The sequence below is a fragment of the Zootoca vivipara genome, chromosome 16 (genome assembly GCF_963506605.1).
Source record: "Zootoca vivipara chromosome 16, rZooViv1.1, whole genome shotgun sequence".
Lineage (NCBI taxonomy): Eukaryota > Metazoa > Chordata > Lepidosauria > Squamata > Lacertidae > Zootoca > Zootoca vivipara.
The window spans coordinates 28,849,118-28,876,077 of NC_083291.1; the positions used below are offsets into that span (position 1 = coordinate 28,849,118).

General features: G+C 42.5%; 2 protein-coding genes across 2 annotated transcripts; one reads left to right on the plus strand and one right to left on the minus strand.

Moving 5' to 3' along the window:
- Positions 1–22: 22 nt before the first annotated feature.
- LOC118097530 (butyrophilin subfamily 2 member A2-like) lies at positions 23–2,694 on the plus strand. Its single transcript, XM_035140452.2, has 3 exons — positions 23–293; positions 1,090–1,497; positions 2,317–2,694. The coding sequence occupies exons 1-3, from the start codon at positions 233–235 to the stop codon at positions 2,604–2,606; spliced, it is 759 nt and encodes a 252-aa protein (XP_034996343.2). The 5' UTR covers positions 23–232; the 3' UTR covers positions 2,607–2,694.
- A 2,988-nt stretch (positions 2,695–5,682) lies between these two features.
- On the minus strand, positions 5,683–26,960 carry SPICE1 (spindle and centriole associated protein 1). Its single transcript, XM_035097306.2, has 17 exons — positions 26,687–26,960; positions 24,843–24,890; positions 24,125–24,271; positions 23,000–23,102; positions 21,908–22,029; positions 20,883–20,971; positions 19,873–20,006; positions 19,123–19,254; positions 16,377–16,642; positions 14,622–14,753; positions 13,859–13,982; positions 11,620–11,814; positions 10,336–10,718; positions 9,313–9,505; positions 8,991–9,096; positions 7,536–7,623; positions 5,683–6,717 (listed from the first exon to the last, which is right to left on the minus strand). The coding sequence occupies exons 1-17, from the start codon at positions 26,774–26,776 to the stop codon at positions 6,664–6,666; spliced, it is 2,406 nt and encodes an 801-aa protein (XP_034953197.2). The 5' UTR covers positions 26,777–26,960; the 3' UTR covers positions 5,683–6,663.

The window sequence follows — 26,960 nt, forward strand, 5'->3', positions numbered from 1 at the left end:
GTTCTGCTCCTGTGATGTGTAAGCTCATTACTTCTCCTCCTGGAATTAAGACACATGGTGTTGGATGAGCACAGAGGCAAAGAAGCTCAGTGATGCGGTTGTTAGGAGCAGTTGCTTGCTGAGAAGTCGTTCTTCGGTGGCAGGAGGTGGCACCCACCTGCGTGGAGCCCTGGAGCTTGGAAGGGGGCAGGAAGTCTGATCCAAAGCTCTGCACCTCTCACTTTGTGGAAGGATGGCTTCCCTTTTGACCCTCATCTATCCCTTCCTGCTCACGTTGCTTATGTATCATGTTGGTAAGTGGCTCAAAATGTCAGGAAGGCAAGTGGTATGTTTGTGGTCAGTGTGGAATGAAATGTTCCCTTTTGGAGAGGGGTTGAAACTTCACATGTATGCACTTTCAAGCTTTTGAGAGCTGCAAGTGTCTTTCTGGGGTTATAACAGTTTCTGGCCTTTTGCCATTTAAGTATTTACCTAAAAATTTTTTTTTTAATGAATCTCACTTAACCACAATTGCTACACACACCAAGAAATATATCTGCCCAAGCATGGAACTTTGACAAGACTGCAGCATCCTCCAAATATGTTTTTAAATAAAGAAGAAAGATTTTTTTAAAACAATCTCAACGCAATTCTACTAGCTAAAATACTAGTGAATGTAAAGCATCTTGCACCCTTAAAAAAAAACTTCTAGTAATTTAAGTCGACGAAGGCAAGAGAACAAATGTTGGGAGAACAATGTGTTACTCATTCTAAGCTTTAGTGCCAAGTGGGAAAATGAGTTTGGTTAAATGGGCAGCATGTTATTTTGGTTCACCGTTCAGAAAGCAGGAGAGCTAAATTTGGAAGGCAAGGGTTTAGTTATAGGACTAGGCACAATAGCAAGATTCAGCATTCATATAGGGTGTTTTCGTGTGTGTTGAATATTCAGAATGCTTCATATGTTCTGTTGATGGACTTAGAACAACCCCAAAAGGTGGGTGATTGATCAAGAAACCAGTGGCTTGATTGATAATCAATGGATGGATGGATGGATGGATTTCATCAGCAGAGCAGTTGAGCTAGCAGAGTACTAACTGTTCCATTCCATAGATGCAGCAATGACAGAATTCAAAGTACGTCCCTTCGACAATATTTCTCTTCCCTGTCAGTTCTCCTTTGTGGACGGCATAGATGGCTTGTCATTTACGTGGGAGAGGGAAGATATTAAGGAAGAACATGAAGTGGAAGATAAAGAATTTTACAAATTTTTTGTCGGGCTGCACGATTTTTACCAGTTTTACCCAAAGCTGATATACAGCTTTAGCAACAACCAGGAACAGCTAGAGGAGCGGAATTCGCTATATGAGGGGAGAGTCTGGGTAGATGAGGAGGAGATCTCCGATGGCAGCCTGGCACTCATGTTGGAGCAAGTACAGTTTTCTGATGAGGCGATATACATATGTAAGGCACACAATTCAAGGGGCAGGGGGCAAAGAAAAGTGAAGCTCCTTGTGCAAGGTAAGAACATTTAAATACACTTTAATATTGCACAGGTGAAAATAGGAATGTGTGTACGTCTGATATCCCTATTATCACAGAGAGTGCTGCATAAAGTCCCTCTTAAGGACTGACTCCAGGTTTGAGGAAATGCAATACACAGTGGTCTTTGGTTGGCAGACTTCTCCATCCCTTGGAAACAGGCAATAGCAGCCACACTAGGGCTGGGTATAGCCACCATTTAAATATTTTACAATGGTGGTATGTTGGGTGGCTGTGTGAGGAAAGAGGACAAAAGAATGAGATGAATGTGGATTGGGAAGAGTAAGGGATAAAATGGGATGAATTGGGGATAGGTCACCCCCCCAAAAAAAAACCATACAACCCTGGCCATCCACAAAAGAACAAGGGGATATAGTCAAGTTTCAGAGAAGCAGAAGTGAAAATGGACAGAGTAAAAGATAAGATCGTGAATATAAATGCTGAGTAGAAATGGGCCATAAGAGTGAATGAGGCAATTTCAGGAAGAGTTTTACAAAATGGCAAATGCCTGAATAAAAACACTTACAATTTATCCCCTCCCACAGTCTAGACTCGTGTTAAGTTCTCTTATTTTTCTCCTTCAGAAACTTGGTATTTAAGATTAGGGTAGGGTCATGGAGCTGTCTTAGAAAAACTTACTCTGGTCTTTCTGTACGTTAATCTTAAGGAAATAGTCATTCTAACAAGATTTTTTCTTTCCAAAATTGCCTCTTTCTTCAGAGACCCCAAAGCAATTATTAACAAAGCTGCAATTAGCTAAGCCACTAATTGTTTTGTTTTTCCTTCCATAACAATTAGATGCTGAAGAGCCACAGGTGCAGTTCAGCACCGTCAACGATACACTTGTGGCCAAGTGCATCTCCGCAGGCTGGTATCACATGCCAAAGGTAACTTGGCGGAACCGAAAGGAAGAGGACATTTCCAGCTACGCCACATCAGACATCCTGGAAGAGAAGCAGGATGGGTCCCACAGGGTGGTATCTGTCTTGAACTACCCTGTATTGCTCCATGAGATCTACACTTGCCATATTGAAGAAGACGACGTGCTCAACAGGCCTGTTCGATCCATCCACAAAGTCCCAAGTTAGTGTTTCTGCTGCTCTCCCCTTGGATCTTGAAGGTCTGATGCAACATGACATCAGACCTGTGGTCAAGAGAGGACATGCTCCTTTCATACCTGCCCTCTCAAGGACAAATTGAAGGCCTCTTGGTGTAATGGGAAAGGTGCAGGATAAGAGGAGACCCTGGGCTTCATACTCTGAGCAGGTTTGACAGGGCTGCCTTCAGATGTATTCGGAAAGTCAGATAGTTGTTTATTTCCTTGACATCTGATGGGAGGGCGTTCCACAAGGCAGGTGCCACCACCGAGGAGGCCTTCTGGCGGTTCCCTCACTGCGATAAGTGAAGCTACAGGGAACCAGGCAGAGGGCCTTCTTGGTAGTGGCGCCTGCCCTGTGGAACGCCCTCCCATCAGATGTCAAGGAAATAAACAACTATCTGACTTTTAGAAGACATCTGAAGGCAGCACTGTTTAGGGAACTTTATTACTACTTTGATGATGATGATGGGAGCCACTCACGAGTGGCTGGGGAAACCCAGCCAGATGGGCAGGGTATTAATAAATAATAATAATAATTATTATTATTATTATTGACATACTTGTCAGAATACAAATTTCTTTTGGGTTTCCTTTATATTGCGCTTCTTAATGCATGCCAGCATTCCTTCTGGATCGTGTTAGCGAACACCTTCTACCCGAATACTCAGATCCTTAAAACTCAGTTTGCTTGCAGTACAGCATTCCTTTCTTGCATTATACTCTTCCTTTCAGGAACATGCAGGGACTAGAGCCCTTCAGTAAATTGTCTGCATTTTGAGGGATAGAGCAGGACAAGAGGGAAGCACTTCTCTAATACAGACCAGCTCTGTGTGAGTGTCCCTCTGGTCACACATCTTCCCATGGAAGAGGAGAGTGCTTGCCTATCAAATTATTGGGCACTTAACAGGTAAATTATAATCTAGTTCTCCAGTAGTGCAGAAGAACATCCATATATACCGGTAATCATTATTAAGAGGCTGTTCATGGGTATAGCCAGAATTTGGGGGGGGGGCAGAACCTGTTTGCTATGTATTTTTAATTTTTATTGATTCGGGGGGGGGGGCAGCTGCCCCTCCCTGCCCCCCCTGGCTATGCCCATGAGGCTGTTGATAAATCAGAAGCAACAGCCTACTACATTTCCCTCTTACTTGCCTAAAAGATGTAAGGATGCCAAAAATATCAAGGCACAAAATTGCCCTCTCTTTCTTTAATGCAGATTAGCACTAAATTATAAACCTATATTTAGAAGGTGATTTTATTGAATTCATTGGGATTCAGTTTCCAGTAAGAATGCCTAAAATGCATCTTTAAAGTAACAATGCTTTAAAATACATAAATAAACTTATGCATGATTATACGGTGTTTGTCCTGCCTGACACAAGCTACTATTTCAGCCTTTTCAAAAACGGATTAATTTTTGACCCCAACCCACTTAAATTTACAATGTGTCCAATCTTTCTTCCCATCTCTTTCACAAAAAGAAAGATGTCAGCAGTAAGGAGAGTTGTTTAATTATGATAGTTGCTACTGATGCAGCCTATCCTAGGCTGGAGCACAACCGACTGTCATATTCCCGTATGAGAAATGTGCTTTTGGGACACCCAAGTTAATCAGAAATTGCCTACATTACAGTCCTTTACAGTTTATTTGTATCTGCTTGCCTGTAGTATGAATTAATTATGTGAGAGTGGGTGGAGTAGTCAAAATCTAATGCTGGCTACAATTTGATATTCACTTACTTGGGAGTAAGCCCCAATGAACTCAATGGGACTTGCTTCTGCATAGATAGATAGATAGATAGATAGGATTGCACCATTTGAGGGATAGCTTGCACAACACTTCTTTTTTCTCTCTTTTTTTTCCAGAGAGGAAATACCATAATATGTACAATCACTATTAGAAGGTTAGCAGCTGGTCTCAAGCTATTTGCAAAGAGAAGCCCTTACTGCTTTCAGCAGATGAATTCTTCAGCTTTGTACAGTTCTCGGATGCAGCAGAAAGAAGAGGAAAACTAGACTAGACAATAGGACAGTAAAAATGTCTATGGAAATTCGGCTGTTTTCATGCTGCTTCTCGACATGCATACTTCAAACAGGGCAACAAATCACATGAGATGGCCAAGTTCACATTATATATTCTTAGGCACAGAAAGAGCCTTCAAAACCTCTGAACAATAAAGTGAATGAAGCACAGGAAAGAATTCTGTCTTTTATACATACGTACCATTTGTAAAATATAGTTTTTTATTGAATTTTAATCAGAGTAAATCTTCCAACAATTGAGAAAAAAGAATTATATATATATATATGTCTTCCTGCAACAAGGTAAGGTGTAACACATCTATCTCCACTACACATGTGAAAGTTATTAAGAGCTTCAGTTGCAGAAGATCTTCCAGAGAAGAAGCTTGTGCGCCTGAAATATGCTCACCTCCTTATTAATATACTTGAAGAATGGAAATCATGTTTCAATACAGTTGTTACTTTTAGCAGCCTGCTATGAAATCTGAGCATCTCTGACAGGATAATTCTTCAAGCTCAGCTATTAAATTATTGCGGGTCCTGATTGGAACTTCCGATGTTGCCCAACGGCAGATTTTTCCATTCACGAATGAACCTGTCAAACTTTCAGATTCACGTGCTTATTTTTTGTTTCAGGTTTGTTCAGCTACAGTTGTGCTGGCATACCTTCTCAGATCAGCTCTCTGAAATGATAGTAACATAAAGGCACCCCAAGCTGTTGGGAACCAAGGGACGAATACCTATTGATGGAAGGAGGACAGTACTCACATGGCCATTCCTTCCGTATATTCTGCTCCCAAAGATCAGGAGAGTCCCTTTTCTGCATCCCACCTAGGGTGGAAGGAGGTTTGAGTGGGATGAGAGAGGTCTCCTCAGTGGCTGCACCTAGATTAGAACACCTTGTTCCATGAAGTACAACTGGTCCCTTCCCCTCAGTGTCTTTTGTCAGTTGCTAAATACAGTACAGTTTTATTCTGACAGATTTTTGTTGTATTTGCACCAGAAGAGCAAAATATAAATGTAAAGTAACACAGTAAAATCCTATCCTTCAAAATAACTTTAATACATTTTCCCACTGCAGTAATGGAACAGACAAATACTACGCTTGTATTTCTTCTGCAGAGCCAGTAGTAACAGCACCACTTTTTTGGGGGGAAATTTAAGACACTGCATGGAACAGGAAATAGCTGCCTTCTGTGGTTTTGCAAAGGCGAATTCTTAATAGCGGCACATGGACTATAAGACTTAATGCCAGGATAAATTTGCCCGGCAAATGAAGACAGGTATGGGCACAGTAAACAATTAACTAGACCCCAAAAGTTATACATTCCAGTCCAGGGATTTGCTTTATGTGATATAAAGCCTATCACTATTGCAACCATTTAAAAAATGCTTAAGTTCCAGAAAGTATTTGCTCAGCAGCATTAACAGGATTAAAACATTACCTCAATGTTCTTATATTAACTGCATACATCAATTACAATTTCCTCTTTCATACAACACCAAATGTTTCAGATATGAGTATCAAAGAACAAGGGACAAATCCTGGAGCCACCCTGGTTTCCAATGGATGCTGAGGCCAGCAATGTGGAAACACAATAGCATGGAGGCAGCCGCACAGCAAGTTGTCTATGTGAGCAACTCCATCCTTGTGTGGTTCACGCCAAAGGAACGACACGAGCAGTTGTCCACACAATTCTGCTGCACATAGCTGCCTTTGCAACACTGTGCTTGTTTCAAGTGCCTACCGTACTCCGGACTGCACCCATGACACAAGTCCAAGAACATGTTCAACTGTAATATGGACGAGATGTACATAGCCACAGATGTGGAAAGACCTCAGCATAACCAGCAGGACTGACCTTGTCCATGGCCTGGCAGAAAAGGCTCTAGAACAGGGGCGGCCCCCAAACGTCCCAACTCCTGTCATGGCCAATGCAACATCTGGAGGTTCACGAGTTACCACCCCTGTTCTAGAACTTTATAATGGTTAAAACACACTTAAAACAACATCTGGGCTTGGGGCTAACCAATATGTGTTGACAAGGCAAACCAGCCATCTTCTCCTTGCTTTTTAGGCTACAGGAATGGAGAGAGAGAAAAAGTGAAGTGTTACATTCCTTGGAATTAACTAACACTGTCAGTTAGTTAATTCCTTACCCCCTCTTCAGTTCTCCCCTTCAAAAAAGTATTTTATTTCTGCAATCTTGGGGCTCTGTTTTGACTATCTTTTTCTATTATTGAGTATTATTTATTTATTTATAATTTTAACAAAGTAATAATACATAAATAAAAATGTGTACCCCATCCCCGAGATCATTCAATTGTAACTATCCAACCTCCCAAAATTTCAGCACCTCTTGCGATGGTTTGACCCCCTTCCCTTTTAACTGTACAAATTCTACAAATACCTTCCATAGCTCCTCAAAATAATTTCTCCTGCATATTCCCCATCTTGCCTTAATAGCACATCTTAATCTATCATTAATAGCTATATCTCCCACACCTCTTTATACCATTCTTCCATTTTATATTCTGCTTGCCCCTTCCACTTCCTAGCCATAATAACTCGTGCAGCTGTCAATAAACTTGTGAGCAAGTCCTTCCTAGCCTGCAAACCTTCCACCTCATTGTAAATTGATAACAATACTACCTCTGGACTTTCAGTCAGTTTTAACGCAGTGATTTATGTTTTCTCCTTAAACACCCTTTGCCAAAAAACCCTGTACATATTTATACCCCCACCACATGTGAACATAAGTTCTGGTTTCCTGGCATCTCCTCCAACATAACACCAAATATTCCTTGTTTATATGATTGTTTAGACTATCTAAGGCTTGACACTCACCCTGAACATTGCCAAAAGGTGGAAGTATGGCTGTCTAAAAATGACTTACCTTTATTCTATGACTGTCATAAGTCAACTGTACATTTCCCAGTGAGGTATTTAGTGGTAAGCACACCTGGCTAGACACATCTGCAGATCTGTAGGCATAAATAATAGAGAGCTAGGAAACACGAAGTGTATAGAATTACAGGTTCTGAGTGCACTGTCGTGTTTCTTAATTGCCTTGTATCTTTATATTATAAACATGTAGGCAGAGATGGTCTTCTCTTAAATTTAACTCTTATAGAGTGCGGGTGCTGCTAACAGGCACGGCCAAACTTGGCCCTCCAGATGTTTTGGGACTACAGCTCCCACCATCCTTAGCTAAAAGGACTAGTGGTCAGGGATGATGGGAATTGTAGTCCCAAAACATCTGGAGGGCCATGTTTGGCCATGTCAGTTATAATTATCATCATAACAACAACAACAACAACAACAACAACAACAACCAGGATGTAGATGATTTAGTCATTCAGTTTCAGAAACAATTTGATATAAGTGTCTGAATTGTAGGAGGGTCAGAAAGGGTTATGCCCTCCTTACTTTGGTGGCTGGTCCCTCAGGCACTTTTTATAGAAGGCTCCAGTGGGGCCCATGAATTGACTAAAATTAGGGAAAACAGAGGCTGGGTCATCCCCATAACTTTCCCTTTCTTTCTGTGTGTGTGTGTGTGTGTGTGTGTGTGTGCATGTTTTAACTAAGCCTGTGTATTACCTGCCTGCTGCTCTGTCACTCAGTAAAAAGGCATGCACGCTGATGGAATTGGATAGCTAAATCAAGTAAGACCTAAACAGGTAAGAAAGGAATGGAAATATACATTTATATTTAACCATCTGAGTCCATAGATGACTGCTAATGGAAACACATCAGACCTCTGATGTGCCTCAACAAGGCTCTAATGTACATTTGACTTTCCATTATATGTGTAACAGAATTAGGATGCAGATATTATTTGAGAGAAAAACCAGGTACAGTCGTACCTCGGTCAACTTCCAAAATATTTGGAAACCAAGGCGCGGCTTCCGATTGGCTGCAGGAACCCACATAGGCCATTCAGGTTCCAAAGAACATTCGCAAAGCAGAACACTCACTTCCAGGTTTGTGGCATTCAGGAGCCAAAATGTTTGACTCACAAGGCGTTTGACTTCTGAGGTACGACTGTATTTGCTTAGCAAGGCATTTCAAGTGAAGAAAGCTGTCTGCTAGACACCTTCTGTTTCTAGAGCCAAAATCTGTAACGATTCACTGGAAATCACAGCCACGTCTTCAGACTCTAAGTTAGCATGGGGTGGAGAACATCTGGCCTGTGGACCCAATTAGATCCAGGCTGCTGAGAATGGCCCACGAGTCAGTTTGGGGTAAACCTCACTTCATACAGAAGGGCAAAAGAGCTCAGGATCTAGCCTGCTGTCAAGATCCTGCTCCCCTTCCCTGCCTGTAAAAATAGAACAGCTAAGCAGCTGACCTCTTTGTACTGGTTCCACTGGCAGGAGAAGGACTATTTTCTTTAGAACTATCCAGAATTTCTGCAACTGGAACAGACACCTCAATTGTTCTTCTCTTTCTGTTTTCTAGAAAAGACAGTATCTGATTAGTGAATTATTAGGTGTTCAGGTGTTCTAGTAACGAGGAACCACATCAAGCAATTACTAAACAGAGAAACAGATAGAATGTTTTCAAAAAAAGAAAAAAGATTGTCAAGTGAAGACAGCTGCCATCATCAGAGTACACCAACCCATATTGCCAACACTGATGTAAGAAAAGCTTTTAAATAGTGAGTAACATACCAAGCAAATTTACAGGTGGTGATGGAATTGGTGAAACTGGCGGAGACACAGAGACAAATGTCGGTAATGTTTGCTGATTGGTCAGCTGCACCAGTTTGCTGCGTGCTTCTGCACTCTGGCGGTTCAGTTCAGCTATTCGTTCATCCAAGCTCCTTGGTAATTCTTTCAAGCTGCTTATGGCATCACCATGTCCCTAAACGAGTATTCAAGAGGGTAGTTAAAAGTCATTTTCATACTTTTCATTAAGATAAACTTTATTGATAAGAGCCATTCAATAGTGGCAGAACTGCCTTGAGGTGGTGGTGAGCTTTCCTTTGCAAGAGGTATTTAAGCAGAGGATGGATGGCGATCTGTTAGGGATGCTTGCAAACCCTGCATTCAAGACCCTGCGCTGAGCTGGGGGTTGGACCAGATGAGGTCCAACAGCCCATCCAGTCGTATGATTCTATAACTATTTAGGCTTCAGAAAACTTGGTAAAAGGTAAAAAGGTAAAGGACCTCTGGAAGGTAAGTCCAGTCAAAGGTAACTATGGGGTTCCGGTGCTCATCTTGCTTTCAGGCCGAGGGAGCCGGCGATAGTCCACAGCTTTCCAGGTCATGTGGCCAGTATGACGAAACCGCTTCTGGTGATGGAAACCAGAGCACACAGAAACACCGTTTACCTTCCTGCCACAGTGGTACCTATCTACTTGCACTGGCATGCTTTCGAACTGCTAAGTAGGCATGAGCTGGGACAGAGCAACGGGAGCTCACCCTATCACAGGGATTCGAACTGCCAACCTTCTGATTGGCAAGCCCAAGAGGCTCAGTGGCTACTCAGTACATGGGTCACCAATAAGATGCCCCACAGGCACACAAATGCCATGAACGGATGGTTGATGACTGTAATTCTTACAAAGTTGACAAGTGTGTGTATATGCGCATACACACCCATGCTTCCCTTTCCACAAGTCACAAAGCATAATCTCAAAGTATCAATGTTTATTGAGAATGTCACGATCCAACTCTCTCTTACATTCTTACCTGCCCCTCTAGCACTGATCCATTCTGCACCGAAAATGGCTGCTGCAAAATATCCCATGCCTCCTGAGGGCAATGCCTGAATTTGCTCAGCTGAGCTTTAAGGACAGTGTTCTGGAGTGTTAGCTCAGCTATTTGTCCCTGCAGATCATCAGTCTGGGTAAGCATCATGGTCACATCAGAATTAGGCCTCTCTGAAAAGCAGTCAGAGCTTTGGCTTGGCACTGCAGAGAAGGCGCTTACTAATGGCTGGCCATCTGACGGTACAGAACTCTGCAAAGGACCAGCACCTTTCTGGGTGAATGAACTGCCATCCTCTTCCACCGTCAGTGGCTTGTTCGACGGAGAGGACTTTTGCTCTCCTTCTGATTCTCTCCCAGTGGAATCTAGGGAAAGACAACACAGGAGACCAAATAAATCTGTATGACTATATTAAATCCTATTCCTAGACTAATAAAAAAATGGGAGTGAAAAGGCTTTGTTCCAAAGAGAGGCGAAGGCTGGTTATAATGCCAATTGGAGCGTCAGTTCTCATTTTTTAATTTAACACTCAAGGATGGATATCTGAATACAAAAGAAACATACCTGCTCCCAAGTCTAAATGAAGCAGTTCAAAATGTTCAAAGCAATCTAATGTCAATGCCATGGGCTTAGAGGCTTTTTAGACTTCAGGAGGTGCATTTATTTTATATTCAAGATCACAGATTATTACCTGGAAATGTTCACCTACAGAGTTGACCTTCAAGTGAGGTGAAACTCAAATGCTTGTGCCCTGCAATTTAAAAGCAATCTTGCCTAAATATCTGGTACTGTTTCATTAGATCTGTGCTGTGACGATTTTCTGACTGGGGAGAATATATATTAATATATATGGTATGATATTAATCACTTCTTCCACAACTCTGATGGCCCTTAGTTTTCTTCGAAGTAGATCCATCTTAAGCAATGGGGCTCCCAGGGGAAGCACTATCTTGTCCTCAAGGTGGCAAAATTTAACAAGATGCCTCCAACCAGCTGAGAAAAAGGAAAAGTACAAGGTGTCGCAACTGCTTGCTGGTTTAAAGCAAGGAGTGTCCTGCTATAAATTCAGATTGTGTTTCCTAGGCATGAGACCAAAGACCTGACATTGTATAACTGAACAATAGCCACAGTCACCAATGTTTTTAGGACTAGATACTACGCTAGATTAGAAGACATAAAAGGACTTGTCTACAATGTGACTGAGGGTGGGTTGATTACGGAAACAAAAGTCAGGAAGCTGTCATGCAGTCAAAATGACCCTCTTACCATTCTGAAGAAGAGGCAATGCCTGACTACTCTTCTGTTGTGGTGGAGATAACAAAACAGCTGGTTGGAATAAACAAGCTGGTAAAGTTGGGGTTGGATGCGTTTTATCCAAAGGATTTGGCAATGCTGGGGTTTTATTGAGAATATCAACTTGTGTATTTCTCTTTGGCCCAACGTAGTTTGAGAGGCATTTTTCTGACAACAGAATAAAGAGGACAATGTATTATATTAGAAACAACAATGCAGCAACTAATACATGCTACCCAAAATATTCCTGTCTAATACCTGCTGTGAGGCAAACTATACTTTGGGGGCACTCTTGGTAGCGGTAGCTGAATATTTGCTCCTGCCAAAAACTGCCCTCCCACAAAGGGGGTAGTCTTATCTCTAAAATCATGCTGACCACAGGGCGAGATATTTAGGAGAAATGTCCATAGCTCTTATCTCAAGAGAAGAGCCAGAGCTTATTTTGCTGGGAGGGGGGTTGCTTACCATAAGCTGCTGAACCCCTTTATCGTGGGTTACCAACACAGTACCCATGAACATACAAGTGCCTGCAGCCACCTTCCCCAGTGCTTGCAGCCTCCTCCAAAACTAAGCTTGAAATAAGCTAATTGCAGCAGGGGGACGATTTCAGAGAGGGCTACAGCTGGAGGAGAGGTACCTCTTCCCTCTTCAGCTGTGCACACATACACACCCATTCTGCAATTAGGTTTGAAAAAGTTCTTGTGTTGGCTACAATAGAAAGCTTATTTAAACCTTAATGACAACAGGGAGGGTAGTGATGGGGGACTGCAACTGGGGAGTACCATATTTCTCCCTACCGGTAGCTGGTGCTATTAGAAATCTTTATTCAAGCCTAATTGCAGCAAGGGCGTAAGTATTAACCATTACTTCCCCAGTTGCAACCCCAAAGAATAGGTCCTCTCCCATTGCAGTTAGGCTTTTAAAAGAAACCTTACATTAGGTCAAATAGAAGCTCCTTTCAAGTCTTATTGTGGTGGTTGGGGGTAGGAGTGCGTTTTTCCTGGATATTGCAGGTGGTCAATTCTTGCCTCCCTAGATGCACTCTTCAGAAAGATGAGCTCCCTCCCCCAGCCTCCCATATTTGGCTTGCAAAAACAACGTTTTTTTCAAATATAACTGCTGGCAGGGGAGGGTCCTGTTTGTGGTTGCCATGAGTGCATGTGGTTGTAGTTATATAGTGTGTACATGCTGCCCCAACCATTTTTCTGGCTTACAAATGTGCCCATAAGCTCAAAAAGATTGGCAACTCCTGTTTTAGATGCTCAAAATGATAATCCAGTACAATGTAAGTAAATTAAGGATAAAAGAGAAAACATGTCATTGTTATGAAAATGTATTAACTAAGATAAGGTTTAATGGAATTTTGAGAAAGACCCCATAGAGTCGCACATGCAGGGTTTGGTTCATCACCCTCATCCTACATCCCTCAATGGGCAACCACTAGCCTAGTTTCTCATAGCTGCAGAGATAACTACTGCTCCTCTGATATTTTGTGAGAAAACAACCAAACCACATTCTAAGCAATAGGAAATTACAGAACCCTTTAGACAGAGGAAAACCTGAAACACTTAAATGCAACAGTTAATCAAATCTAACAGTGAAGTTTAGGGCCAACTAAATGTTATGTTAACTATGCTTTTAAAAAATGTGCTTGGTGCTTTTCATTTTAAAGGAAAAATGGACAGTGACTGCCATTTCCCCCAGAATTGCTGTTGACTTCAAGTATCACCTTCAGAGACCAACTGGAAGGATTTCAGTGGGAAAGCAGTGCAGTGTTGGAATGGGGACCTTAACAGCTATTTCCTCTTCCATGTTTGATAGTACAGTCAAACCTTGGTTCGTGAATGGCTTAGTTGATGAACAAATCGGCTCCCGAATGCCAAAAACCTGGAAGTGTTCTGGTTTTCGAACATTTTTCAGAAGCTGAACATCTGACACAGCTTCCGCTTGAGGTCTTGGTTTTTGAACACTTTTGGGAGTCGAAGGGACTTCTGGAACGGATTAAGTTTGAGAATCAAGGTTCCACTGTATTGGGCAAATGCCTTAAAAACCACAATTAACACAATGTGTAGGTATCTACACATTCAGAACCAGTCACCACCAGAATAAATCAGACAGCTATCATGCAGCAGTCCAGCTGTAGTTAAAACTCTAAGTTTTGAATCTGTCGTGTCACTCCGATTATTGAGGTTTCCCTGGTGAAGACTTTTACCTTGAGCTGCCTCTGGACTCCTGACTGAAAGTTCTCCAGAATCTGTAATGGGAAGCCCTTTAAATGCACGTGTGAGTGAAATCAGTTGTTCCTCTGTTACCACCGTGTAGTGCTGAAACTTATTCTAGAAGACAAAAAGGGAGCAAGAAATGCACCAAAATCACCATTCTGCTTCACTTGCAACAGGCAAACATGAAGCATAATGGGTTATTTCCAAGCATTTGCCCTCACCCCTGGTAGTTCCATTAGCACATATTTGCTCTCTACTGTACTAATCATAGCTGTCAAGTTCTCCCTTTTTTAAAGGGAAATTCCCTTATGCTGAATAGGCTTCCTCGTGAGAAAAGGGTAAACCTGACAGCTACGGTACTAATGCAATAGATATATAACATAAATAATAACTGAGTGCTATTAAAGTGTTTATCACATGAATTCTGAAGTTGGAACCAAAAGGTCAGATATGCCCTCACAACGGAAGCAACAATACTAGGTGAGAACAAGGAGAACACAGCAAATGTGTCATGGGGATACAGACTTGAATCCCCATAGAGATAAGATGACAAGGGATACAAGTCCATCTCTTGCTCAGAAAACCATGGTGAAAGTTAAGCTACTAAGATTTAGCCCCTTGCTGCTCTGCCAATGCATTCAAAGTATTGTGTCTGGAAATACATCACATCACCAAGCGAAGGGAATATATGCTGGCATTAAATTCCGATTGCATGCCTAGGTTACATAGCTTAACAGTGATTCTGGGTAGTACCTGCATAGCAATATTTTCTTCTCTCGCCAGGAGGACTTCAGCAGTTAGAGCATCAATGAGGGCCCTATGTTCACTTAGCTCTCCTTCAAGTTGCTGCCTGTTCAGCTTTTCTTGACGTAGCCTTGTCTCAGTCTTTTGGGGACAGGGAAAGAGGGAGAGGGAGGAATCAGACACCATAAAGTGACAGCTGAAGTATTCGTTGTGAAAGCATGAGTTATCAAGGTTCAGCAGCATTTGAATGAAGGTCAGACTTCAAAGTGAAAGGCGAAGCTTTCCCTCCTGCACCTTCGAAGCCGAAGCCAAAATACTAGGGCATAAAGGGTGGGGGTGGGGAGTAGGAAAAGGATGTACAGTATGTTACACCAGCTGAATGTTCAATGCAGCTTCTCCTTGCAGGACATAGATCAGAAACTGATCTTATTACCAGCTTTAATTATAAGGCAGAGGTTGTATTGGTGTTGTTTGCTTTGCCTTTGCGGCATTAACCAGGATTAAATACAGCGGGTGGTATTCAACTATGGTAAGTCCTACTGAGGGTAGACCAATTAAAATCAATGAACCTAAATTAATCATACAATTAATCATACATATGGGTGTAATCTGAGTGGCATTGAATAACATCCTCTGTACAGAGACACCCTCAATTTTCCCCAACTATGCTTGCGGATTATCAGAATGAGGGCCTCTATGTCATCAGTAATGAAGTTTGGCTCATCCTAAATATACTTTCATCCCAGGTAAATTGATGGAATGCAGGGATCATGGTGTGCCTTTTCCTCCCTCCCACTCAAAGAATAAATGTTTTCAAATAATAATAAATTCAGGTATAATCCCCATATGCTTTTTTGCAACAAGAAAAACAATGCAGCAGTACAACACTAGCAATTTAAACATAAAGTCTGACCTACTAAATCCAACCTAACACCCATAAAACAATTATAATTATTAAATGTATCAAAAGGCAGCAATTGTACCTGGCAAAGCACAGCACACCGCAGTAACTGGTGAGTCTCCTTTGAAGAGCATACCATAACACGGTGGCCACAGTTCAAATATTCCTTGAGTTAACAAAGTGAGGTGTCATTCCATAATATATGGGCCTAAAGAAAAAGGAATGATGCATGGTGTTCCCCAAGATGGACAGCTGGGCCTAAACCTTTGAGGGGCATAAAACCAGTAACTGGCACCTTGAACTGGAATTTTGGAAACACTACTATAAATACGCAAATGGAACTTGCCACAAAATTATGTAATGTAACTTTCCATATGGCAACATGTTATTTTAAAGGATTTAATCCAGGCAGCCAAGTCATGATAGTTCAACCCCATTAGTACCTATTTTCCAATTAACACTCAATATTACTTTGCTAGTGACCATACTCAATTCTAACAGGGGTCTTAAGTTTATGGTTTTTAAAGGTTTTAGCTCGCCACTCCCTCTCGTTTCTCAGTGGCCCTGCTTTGGCATCCACCACATGAGTTCACTATTAGAGGGAGAGGTATACGAGAGTTCGTGTGGTTTTTATATATATATAAAAGTTTACATTTGTTCATCAATCATCTGACTATATATTCAAAATAGCTGTTCTGAGGCTGGTGCAATAGAATGGACATAAATCCAAACCAAATACTACTTTCTTTGAAATCAATGGGAAACAACCTAAAACAAACAGCACCAAAATACTGAAAAAGCACAGTCAACATTGCTCAAAATATTACAGTGGCTACAAGCAGCAGTTTGCAGTATCTTCCCACCTCCTTCAAATAGCGCAGCACCCGACATAGAGCATTCACTAGCGAGCGGGTAAATCCAGAGAGACCTTGGCTACTGTGGGCTTGCTGGACTTCATGGCCCATCCATCTCTCATATTCTTCCATTTCATTCTCCATATCGTGCACCATTTGGTTCAAGACCTCTAGGCTGGGTTTGTTGCCAATGGGGAGGTCAAGGGAAGCTGCAGCAATGCTCAAGTTACTCCTCTTCTGTGCTTCTGGGGTCTGTACACTTTGCTTCTTCTTCACTGAGAAGATAAGGAAGCATGTTGTCCATAGCAATGCAGAAGTTAGCACTTAAACAGAGTGCTCTGACACAAATGAAAGCGAGGGTGGGGGGCTTTAGCTGAAGGGAATTAAGGTGCTTACAAAGGTTCCCACCACTTTGCTAAAGTTTGATGAAGGTTTAGAAATTTTAAATCCTTGCACAACAACTCAAGCTTTAGACAGCAATTATATGCATGTTCATATGTATATGTCTTGAGACCTTACCTGCTGATGGACTGTCTCGTCAGAGTGGTGCATGCTCTAGTTATCTCCCGATTGGACTACAGCAATGTGTTCTATGTGAAGCTACCATTGAAGGTGACCCGGAAACTACAACTAATCCAGAACGTGGCAGCTAGATTGGGCACTGGGAGTGGCTGCTGACACCATATAACATCGGTCCTGAAAGACCTACATTGGCTCCCAGTACGTTTCCAAGTACAATTCAAAGTGTTGGTGCTGACCTTTAAAGCCCTAAACGGCCTCGGCCCAGTAGACCTGAAGGAGCGTCTCCACCCCCATAGATCAGCCCAGACACTGAGGTCCAGCTCCAAGGGCCTTCTGGCGATTCCTCACTGCGAGAAGTGAAGCTACAGGAAACCAGGCAGAGGGCCTTCTCGATGGTGGCGCCCGCCCTGTGGAACGCCCTCCCATCAGAAGTCAAGGAAATAAGCAACTATCTGACTTTTAGAAGACATCTGAAGGCAGCCCTGTTTTGGAAAGTTTTTAATGTTTGATGTTTTATCTATTATTATTATTATTATTATTATTATTATTATTATTATTATTATTTCCAATGTCTGGTTCACACACAGTGTATATCCCACACATTCTAAATTAAAGGAAGCTCCAAGAACAAATCTGCTCAGAAAAGATTTTCAAGGGTATACTAATTACAAAATAGTAAGAGCCAGACCAACAAGGTGATCCAATTGTGAATGCTGAACTATTACCTTACTGCAGATACCTGCAAAACAGCACAAAATAAAACTTATATAGTTAGGCCATGGATGGGGGAGCATTGTGGGGTGGGGGGATGTGAAGGAGAAAAAATAATTTTGGGTAATATGCTGGAATGTATGCAGCACTTATTTTCTTATTGAATCTAAACTCTTTCTTTTACTGCTTTTGTAATTCTCTCTGGCATATTTATGAAATTCACAGAACAGTATTATACATAAACTAGATTAAACTCCAAACTAGATTAAAGAGCAATAGAAGGCTAGCAGCAATTCACAAGAAATGAGGGACTTGTTGGCTCCTTTCCTGGAGATAGCAGCACCCTCTAGGTCAGGGGTTCCCAACAAAATTTTCTCGAGGACCCCTCATCGAGCCGCTATTGTGACAAGGACCCCCATTAATTCCTAATCCTAAAATTAAAAAGTGGTTTTATTTATTTTTCAGTTGTTTTCCTCTTTTCTTTATCCTTCTTGGGGGGCGTTGGTGTGGTGGTGGCTGTGGTGGCGGCGGTGTGATGGCCGTCTGGGGGTCGGGGGGTTTCCCTCTGGAGGGGGGGAGGTTTCTACCCTTTCACCTGGGTTGAGGATGGTGGTGGGGCCCTCTCTTCCCTGTCGTCCCCTCTTCTTTTCTCCTCCTCTGGGGGTGGCTGTATTTGCGGCGGTAGCAGCGCCAGCAGGTTCGGTGCGGCCTTTGTTCTTCGGGTCCCCACGAGGCTCCCCGTGTGGCGCGCAGGAGCTGCGGGATTGGGGGCCTTCGCTTGGGGGGGGGCTCCTTCCCCCTCTTGGGCAGCTAGGGGTGATGGCAACTGCAGTCGCGAGGCAGGCCCCCCAGGATCATTGCGCGGTGGGAGGTCTCGGGCCACGGAGCTCCGCTCGGCCGTCGGCCGGGCGCCCTCGGCTTCGGCCCGGCGGGCCTGCGGGGTGCCTCAGCAGCTCCTCACTTGCTCCGCTGGACGTTTCCGACGCCCACGCGATCGCCGCGGGGTCCGCGACCTGGAAAGCGGTTTCGGGCCTCTAGGCCCAGGGGTTCCGCCGAGTCTCCGGCCAGGCGCACTCTGCCTCGGTCCGGTGGGGTCGCCGGGGGGGCCTTCAGCGGCTCCCCGGTTGATCCACCGGGGTCGCTTGGCGCCCGCGCACCGCCGGCGGCAGTTCCGCCGGGCCAGAGGCTTGGCATCTAATAGCATCTTGAGGACCCCTCTGGCATAGCTCGCGGACCCCTGGGGGTCCCCGGACCACCTGTTGGGAACCACTGCTCTAGGTGTAAAAACACATCTTGGATACGAGTGCTATATACATACACATTATACATAGGAATTATTATTTTCCAAGGGTGCAGATTGTTTCACATAATCTTCACACTGCGTATATTTAGTAAACTCTCATTTTAAAAAGGTTAATTCACTGCTTCCAAAAGACAAATTGTTCCACAGATGGGCACAAGGGAGGCTGCAACCGAACAGAGACTGAGAAATATATGCGAGAAAAGGTACACTAAGACATACCTTTTGTGGTTTGCTTTTGCTTCCTTACATTGGCATTCAGTACTTGCTGCACAATGTATGTGGCATCCGGAGTCTGCTCTTCATACCGAAGTTTTGAGTGGACTTTCTTGACTACATTAGTAGCATTAAGGGCTAAATGAATTTTAAAAAGCATGCAGTGTTTTAATTAGTCTAAAATAATCTAAAACATACCTTCCCCTACAGAAGGGTTGGGGAACCTTTTTCAGTCTGAGGGCTGCATTTACTCATGGGGAAATTTCCGGGGACTGTATGCCAGTGACGGATGAGGCCAGGGGCAAAAGTGAGCAGAGAAATGAATGGGACTTTTACCTTTCTACACTAGGCTACGTTCCATCTATGCAAAGTGCTTTCTATGCACCAACACCTCCTTCATTCCTCCATCCAGCCAAGACTCTTGGCTACATTTCAGCCAGGATAAGGAGGGCATGGAACAAGGCCAGCGTTGGCTGTGGCCTGAGGGCCAGGCAGAGAGATCTAGAGGCCACATCTGGCTCCTGAGCCTGCTGTTCTCCACCCATGGCCTACAGCAAGGTGGGGAACTTGTGATCCTCCAGATATTGCTGAACTACATTTCCCATCATCCGTGGCCATGCTGGCTGGGGCTAAGAGGAGATGATGGTGTGTGATGTCTGGAGGGCTGCAGGTTCCCCATGCTTCCTTACAGGAAGACACAGCATCTACTGTTTCATTTCTGACTGGTTTGTTGTTTAAAAAGAGAGTAAAACGAACCTGTGGATCCCAATGGCTGAACATTTGTTGTTGGGGTTGAAAGCACATATACTTCCTGTGATGATATTTGTTGCTTAGAAACCTCTTGCTGGCCACCGGCCACAGAGTTTCCGTCTTTCGGAAGGTGAAGCATCCTAAGTGAAGAGCAGAGGTGCAGAACAACTTTAGGAAGATTACAATTCTATCGCCATGCCCGTAACAGAAACATTATTTTAGCCACTATGGACTGGTATCCTACGCTGTACTTAGTTTACAGCATCATTCCTACCTTAGAGCTAGATAGCTAACAGTGCCGCATACTATACTTATTTTGACAAAGTGTATTTTGGTAAATATCAGCTATGGTGGGAAAAAATGATTGTAATAAATCCAGCACTAGCCCTTTCTGCAGTGATTCCAGAAGCCATACAAGAGCTCTTTTATAAAGAGTTGATTATATTTTTGCTAGCAGCACCATGAATAGAAATAGCCCAGCACTGCCTTCACTCATCACCATTTACAATTTAACGCTGGCAGGCAAAATGTGGTTTATTGTGGTAGCTGGGAAGCAAAGTAGAGTCCTCAAAGGAGCTGCAAGTCATGATAACTTCATAGCAATATGGAGGCCTTTCACAACATTTTTAACTAGACAAGATGCTAATATAATATTGTCTAAGTTTAAGAAGACATTTTGGAAATATTTATAGCCACAGTGTGTCTTAGCTTAACCTTCATTGTTACATGCCTGTATCTGGATATTTAAATGATATCTCCCAGTGATGTTACAAATATGTAAAGGATATGTACTATATCTTGTTCTGGTTTATTGTGATATTGTTTTTAATATAAATTTTAAAAAGAAAAAGTTTGATTTTATTTAAGCATTATAGCAACATTTAGAAGATCATATACATGAGAGATAATAGCAGAGCTGAACAGGTGGATTAGTAGATCATGTATCAAGCAATAAACTATTTGTGCTTATGCCGGGTATAGAAAACTATGAAGGTAGACAAGAGATACACACTTACCTCTCTGTATCAGTGTCAGATCTGAAGCTCAAATACGTATCATTCTCACTGTTTGTCTTGCACATCAAATAATTTTCTTCATTGAGAGCCTTTCAGGATACAGATATAACATCTCAAACATTTGCATGGGAGAAATTTAAACTGGCATATTTCATAGGCTGACAAAACACAACGAGCCAATAGCCAGAAATCACAACTGCTGCAAGCCCAGCTAGAGGAAACACAGAGTTTTGTGTCCCAAGAAATTTAATTTCACACCAACAGAGGACAGAAAGACAATTCCCAATTGCCCAGAAGTGGAAAAGGAAAACTTACTGTAATGCTACAGCATTTTAAAACAACTAGTGCAAACACACTATTGCTTTCAATCTATGTTGCCTTGATTTCATTAAAGTCAAAACTGAAGTGTTCAGGTTTCAATAAACATTATTTGTACCCACTACTGTCAGTAAGTAATTTGCTAAAATAAAACAAGTACAAACGTTTTTTTCTGCATTCAATTTTGTATTTGCAGCACAACCCTATGCATGTCTACTCAGAAGTAAATCCCACTAAGTTCAATGGTACTTAATCCCACATAAATATGCAAACGATTGCAGTCTTAAGAGTTATTTCAAGTGCCTCTTCTGTTATGTCTTAAGAGTCACTGCTGCAACTATGGATCTGTGACAGGGCCGTCTTAAGCGGGTCGGGCGCCGTGGTGCGCGGATCGCGCCGGTGCCCCCGCCCCGCTTCTTCCCACGGCTGGTGGGCGGGCGCAGCGTGCAGCGCCCCCCTGCCGACCCGGCGCCCCACGCCACCCAGCCTACCCCTGATCTGTGAAAGTTTACACCAGACTTATCCTCAACAATTCTACTGCAGACATCTTCTCTTAACTAGCATGTGCTTGCCATTTCATTTCACACCACAGAATGACTAACACTGGTATAATTTGCAAAGGCATGTCTATGTATCAAATGCGAAAGACACATTCCTTGGCCTATTCTATTTATTTAGTGACAAAGTTTACATGGAAAATACACCACCTGTGGATCCATGACAGAATCACTAAGAAGAGAGAGCTGTGTGGGGGGATCACATTTTTGTACGATGGGACCTTGAGAGGATTCTACATCATAATCAGGAGCCACAGTCACATTTGGGAAACCTAGAGGGTAGAAAAGAAATAAAGACTTCCATTCATTAGGCCCAAGATTAGATGTTGAGCCTACCGCATAAACGTTGCAATCCTTTGTTGCCTTCCATGGAGACACTATCTTATATTCTAGATACCGTTAGTTTGTTGTAGAAAAACAATAGAACATTGTGTGGCACCATAAGCTCTTAAACAGTTTTTATTGCACGATACACTTCTGTGGGCCAGAAAGAGAGAGAAGGGTATTTTATCCACTTACTCCACAATATATGTCTCACTTTATAAACCTGTACCCTTTCCTCATAGGAAATGTGATACAGCTCATAGTTTGCCAACTGAGTAACAAATGCAGAGGAAAGGACTGTATGTGGTGGAATTTATCAGGCCAAATAAATATTGGCTATACATTTCCATTACTTGCACTTAAGTGCTGGGATGGACGTGCATATGCTGCTGTAGGTGAAACATCTGTAGATGCAAAGGGAGAAAATATGGTTTCCACACTGGCAATTTACACTGTGTAACTCTCTGGAGCACTAATCAAGACCCAGCTATCACTCTCTTAGAAAACCAACAGAATTCATTTTAAATAGATCACTTGCTTATACAGGCAAGCCCCGATTTGCGCAGGGCTTGGTTTCCGGATCATCAAGCACTTCTGTAAAATTGTGTGTAATTGAAAAAGCCTGCAAACACCCCAGTCAGCCCCGACCGACCCTTTTAGCGACATATTTTATGACATTTCCAGGTTACTTCTGGGGTTGGCACAATGCATATATAGATGTGAACACCCGTAAATGGGGGGTTGCCTGTATGCTACAAGGAAAATTTGGAGGCATGGTTGTGGCTGTCGTCAAAGAACATATTTCTATGTTATTATCACACTAGGAAACATGAAGCTATCATTTCCAGTAAACAGCTTTCATTTTGGGTTTCCTTGGGTCTGCTAAACAAAACTATATCTCACTCATTAAAACTTCACCTAAATGCCTGCGAGGGGCATCTCCAAATAGATCCTTCACCACAGCCATGGCCTGATCAGATCTCTCCAGGACTTCCTGTAACTGGTACTGATCAGAAAGAATCTAAAAAAATGAAAGCACAGAACACACACATTTTATACATCATACTTCTCTTTCCTTTCACATGCCCTACCCACTCTTCAAAACAGGTTACATGCCACTATTAATCATATAAATTATTAATACTGCTGCCTATATCATCCATGAAATGCTACCTTTTATTAGGACCAATAGATGGGCATGATTAATTCAATAAGTAACACATTTAAAAATACATCTACATGTGGCAAATATTATTTGAAATTCCTTATTTTGAGGCATGACCAAGGCAGGCTATGGCAGTCACTCTTTAGCACTCATCTTAGGCTTATTTGTACAGCATTGTCTAAAATACTAAATGCTTCTTTGAAAGTGATATTTTATGACCGCCTTAATGAAGACATTATAGCTAACAAAATGATAACAAAAATATATAACTTGTCCATAAGATCTTCTGAAGGCTGGGAAGTAGCCAATGTAGCACCAATTTTTAAAAAGGGATCCAGGTTTTGTTTAATCTATACTGTTCTGTTTTTGTCTGAAACTATTTTACTTGCTTTACTTGGTTTTATAAAAGTATAATTGTATTGTTGTAACCTGCTCTGAGATCTTATGAACAAACAAACAAATTCACTGGGCTGGTGGAAAAATTATGGATCATTCCATCCCCTTTCTACAAGGACACCTGGTAGAAGGGTTTAAAAAAACCCAGCAGCCTGGTCGCAGAGGATGTGGCTTCCGACTCCCTTTTAACCAGCATAAACATACTTTTGTGATCTTATTCACTTTACAAGGTTGAAGCACACTATGAGGCTGAGTGTGCCCTCTCCAGATTAGAGAACTCCAGACACATAATGAACGACTAGTTCACCAGGAAGCCTTGCACAGCAGCAAACATGAAAAGTAAGCTGGATCTCAAGTAGTTGGGATGAAAGAACTCTGCATGCCACCATGCAGATAGCTCTCTTCCCCCGCCCCTAGTTGAACCACAGCTGATGACTAGCTTACTATATCAGCCACAAGGAAACTCTACAACCATTTCTTACCTCTCTCATCAAGGCCAGTTTCTTTTTTTCCAGAGATTCTGGAACTCTTGGTCTCTGCTTCTTCCATTTGCTCTTCAGTGCTTTTTCTTGCAGTTCAAAGTGTACAATGCCTTTGTTCTTTGACTTGTGCATCTCATGGCGTCGTACCTGGAAAGGAAGAGATTTTCCTTAAACCAAAGCCAAGGAACAAATGAAGGAGATGATAGTGACCGTACAAAACAACTAGAAGGCTTTCTATCTTTACACTTCTATACACTGGGCAAAACTAGACATCAGTTACAAAAGCACAAGCTAAACACTTGGGGATGGTTCACCTAATACAAGCTTTCCAATGGACTGTGAGCGTGTCAGAGAGAGAGAGAAGAACAAGCAACAGAGAAACATGGAAGGGATGGGTAAGGGATGGCCAATGGAGAAGCCCTAAAATGTAGTGGAGACCTACACTATCAGCAGCAGAAGGGAGCATATAGGGATACAGGATGCTAACTGCACACAGCCTTTGCACTTCCATCATTACAGTTTGTAACCCCTCTCCATAGTCAATTTTCTCTTCATCCAAAATCCAGCACTGGACCCCAGCCTCCACATTATACATGACTGCGACACATCCTGAATTAAAAAGAGCAAGTCTGTGGTTTACATGTCTAATTTTATGTCTTAAGACAACCCTCCCTAAGTGCCTCCCTAGTATGTCAAGAAAGACAAATTTCCAGCTTACGAGATCTTCAGGAGTTGCACGATGCACAGTGAGATCATGAACAGTGTTCTGCAACAAAGCATACCAAATGTAAGGTTAGAACATGAAACCAAGTACATCAAATTAATAACATATGTTCACCAAGTTATTCTATCTACAGATAAGTCAGTTATAATCATCCCACCCCATTTTAGCACACTCAAGAACCTAGAGGGCAGGGCTATACAATACAGTGGAATGAGCACAGCGGCCTCCTCAGTTGAGCAAAGTCTTATAATCATAAGAGTTGGAAGGGACCATGAGGGTCATCTAATCCAAGCCCCTGCAATGCAGGAATCTTTTGCCAAGCGAGTAAGCTACTGACAAGAAGAACTGCACTACTGAAAGAAGAAGAAAACTGAGTATGGCACTACTGCAATATTATGCCTGTGCACATACACCAAAGGAAATAATAGCTCAATATTTCCAAGTAAACATTTTTTAAAATGGTTTTATAAAGTTCCAGAATTAATTCCTCCATTCCTCCATAGAGGAGGGAGGCTAACAAAAAAACCATGAAGTAGTGTACCACCTGAGATCTTCCACACCTCGCAAATCTCTCCGTATCCCTTTGGGGCAGCAATTCCTGCATGACCACAAAGGAGGCTTCCACAAACAGCAGCTTTTACACCGCTAATACCTTCTTCCCCCCCCTCCTGCCCCCCGTGGTTCCCAATGTAGGGGCCCACCCCCATGGGGGGCAATCTGATTTTTAAGGGGAGCCATTCGAGAATGAGTTACACCAAGTTAATGGCCTTTTAGACTTCCTTCACATGAATAGGAGTTCACTTTTTGAATAATAAGAATTATATATCACTTGGGGTGGGTGCATCAGGAATTTAGAGATACTTAGGCGGGGCATGGTCAAAAAGAGTTTGGGAAGCATTGCGCTCCCCCCCTCTCTATATATATCCAGCCTGAATAGTAGTGTTGGTAAAGTCAAAAGCTTACACACTAAATTTTATTGGGTTTGGTTCCTTTCAGGTTTTGATTCCAAACTCGCTTGGCAAAACCAGCCTTCTTCTCCAACTCAGAAGAATCTTTATTTGCATCAGCCACTAGCCATAGCAATAAAATAAAATATACTGAAGATAGAGGTAAAAACTTAACTATATAAAATACATTTGGGGGGTTTACATCAATAATCAAATAATAGATATTATTCTAATTGTCCCCACTAAAAACCTTGCAGTTTTTGCTATCACCTGATCATCTTGATTTGCTAAAAGAAAGGACACAGTAGCAATGGTAGAGCGACCTGGCATGGACAGTAATAGAGGGGTAATAACCTCACTCCTCAAATCTTTATAAAGAGTGCAGGCCAGAAGCACATGAGCCACTGACTCAATACTGCCATCTCCACAGGCACATAACCGTTTTTTCCAGAGCATTTTTTTTTTGAAATCGACTCTCAAGCACAGCCGAAGGCGGTATATTCAAACTTGCGAAAGTGAAAGCACGTCTGTATTTTGGGTCGTGTCAAGACGACTAGGTGGAAAGTAATCAAACCACGGATAAAATTTCCTTATTGTGGCCAGATTATTCTGTTGCTCGATGTCATACAGGCGCTGTCTAATTAAATTATTTGCTTTGCTGAAGACCAGTGTTAATAACTGTTGTGATAAACTAGAAAAGTAAAGCTTTTGGTTGACTCTTCTTTTTTAAAAAAACAAATGGAATCTGTCATAAAGCATTTATAAAGCGTGAATGCTTTTACAAATCAGATCTACAACTCTTGCGACTAAAAAGGAAAATGGTTATTGTTATTATTATTATTATTCCGCGTGTTTTTCACAGCTTCGCTTTCCCCACCCGCTCGTACTCACGTCCCATTCCTGCTTCTTCCTCCTCGCCTTCTTGGGAGGCTTCCTTTTGGCTCCGGATGCCGGCAAGCGACTCGCCCTCAGCAGGGACATAATAATAACTGCAGCCCCCAAGTTATAACCGCGGCACCCGAAGCAGCGGTAAAGCGGCGATGGCTTGAACAGGTGTGGGGCTCCGAGCAAGGCGCTCTAAACGCTCCGCTTCCGTTGCGGGGCGACGGAGAAAGAACCGTCGGCCGCTTCGCACAAATTTATGCGGGTCGCGTCGAGGAGAGCA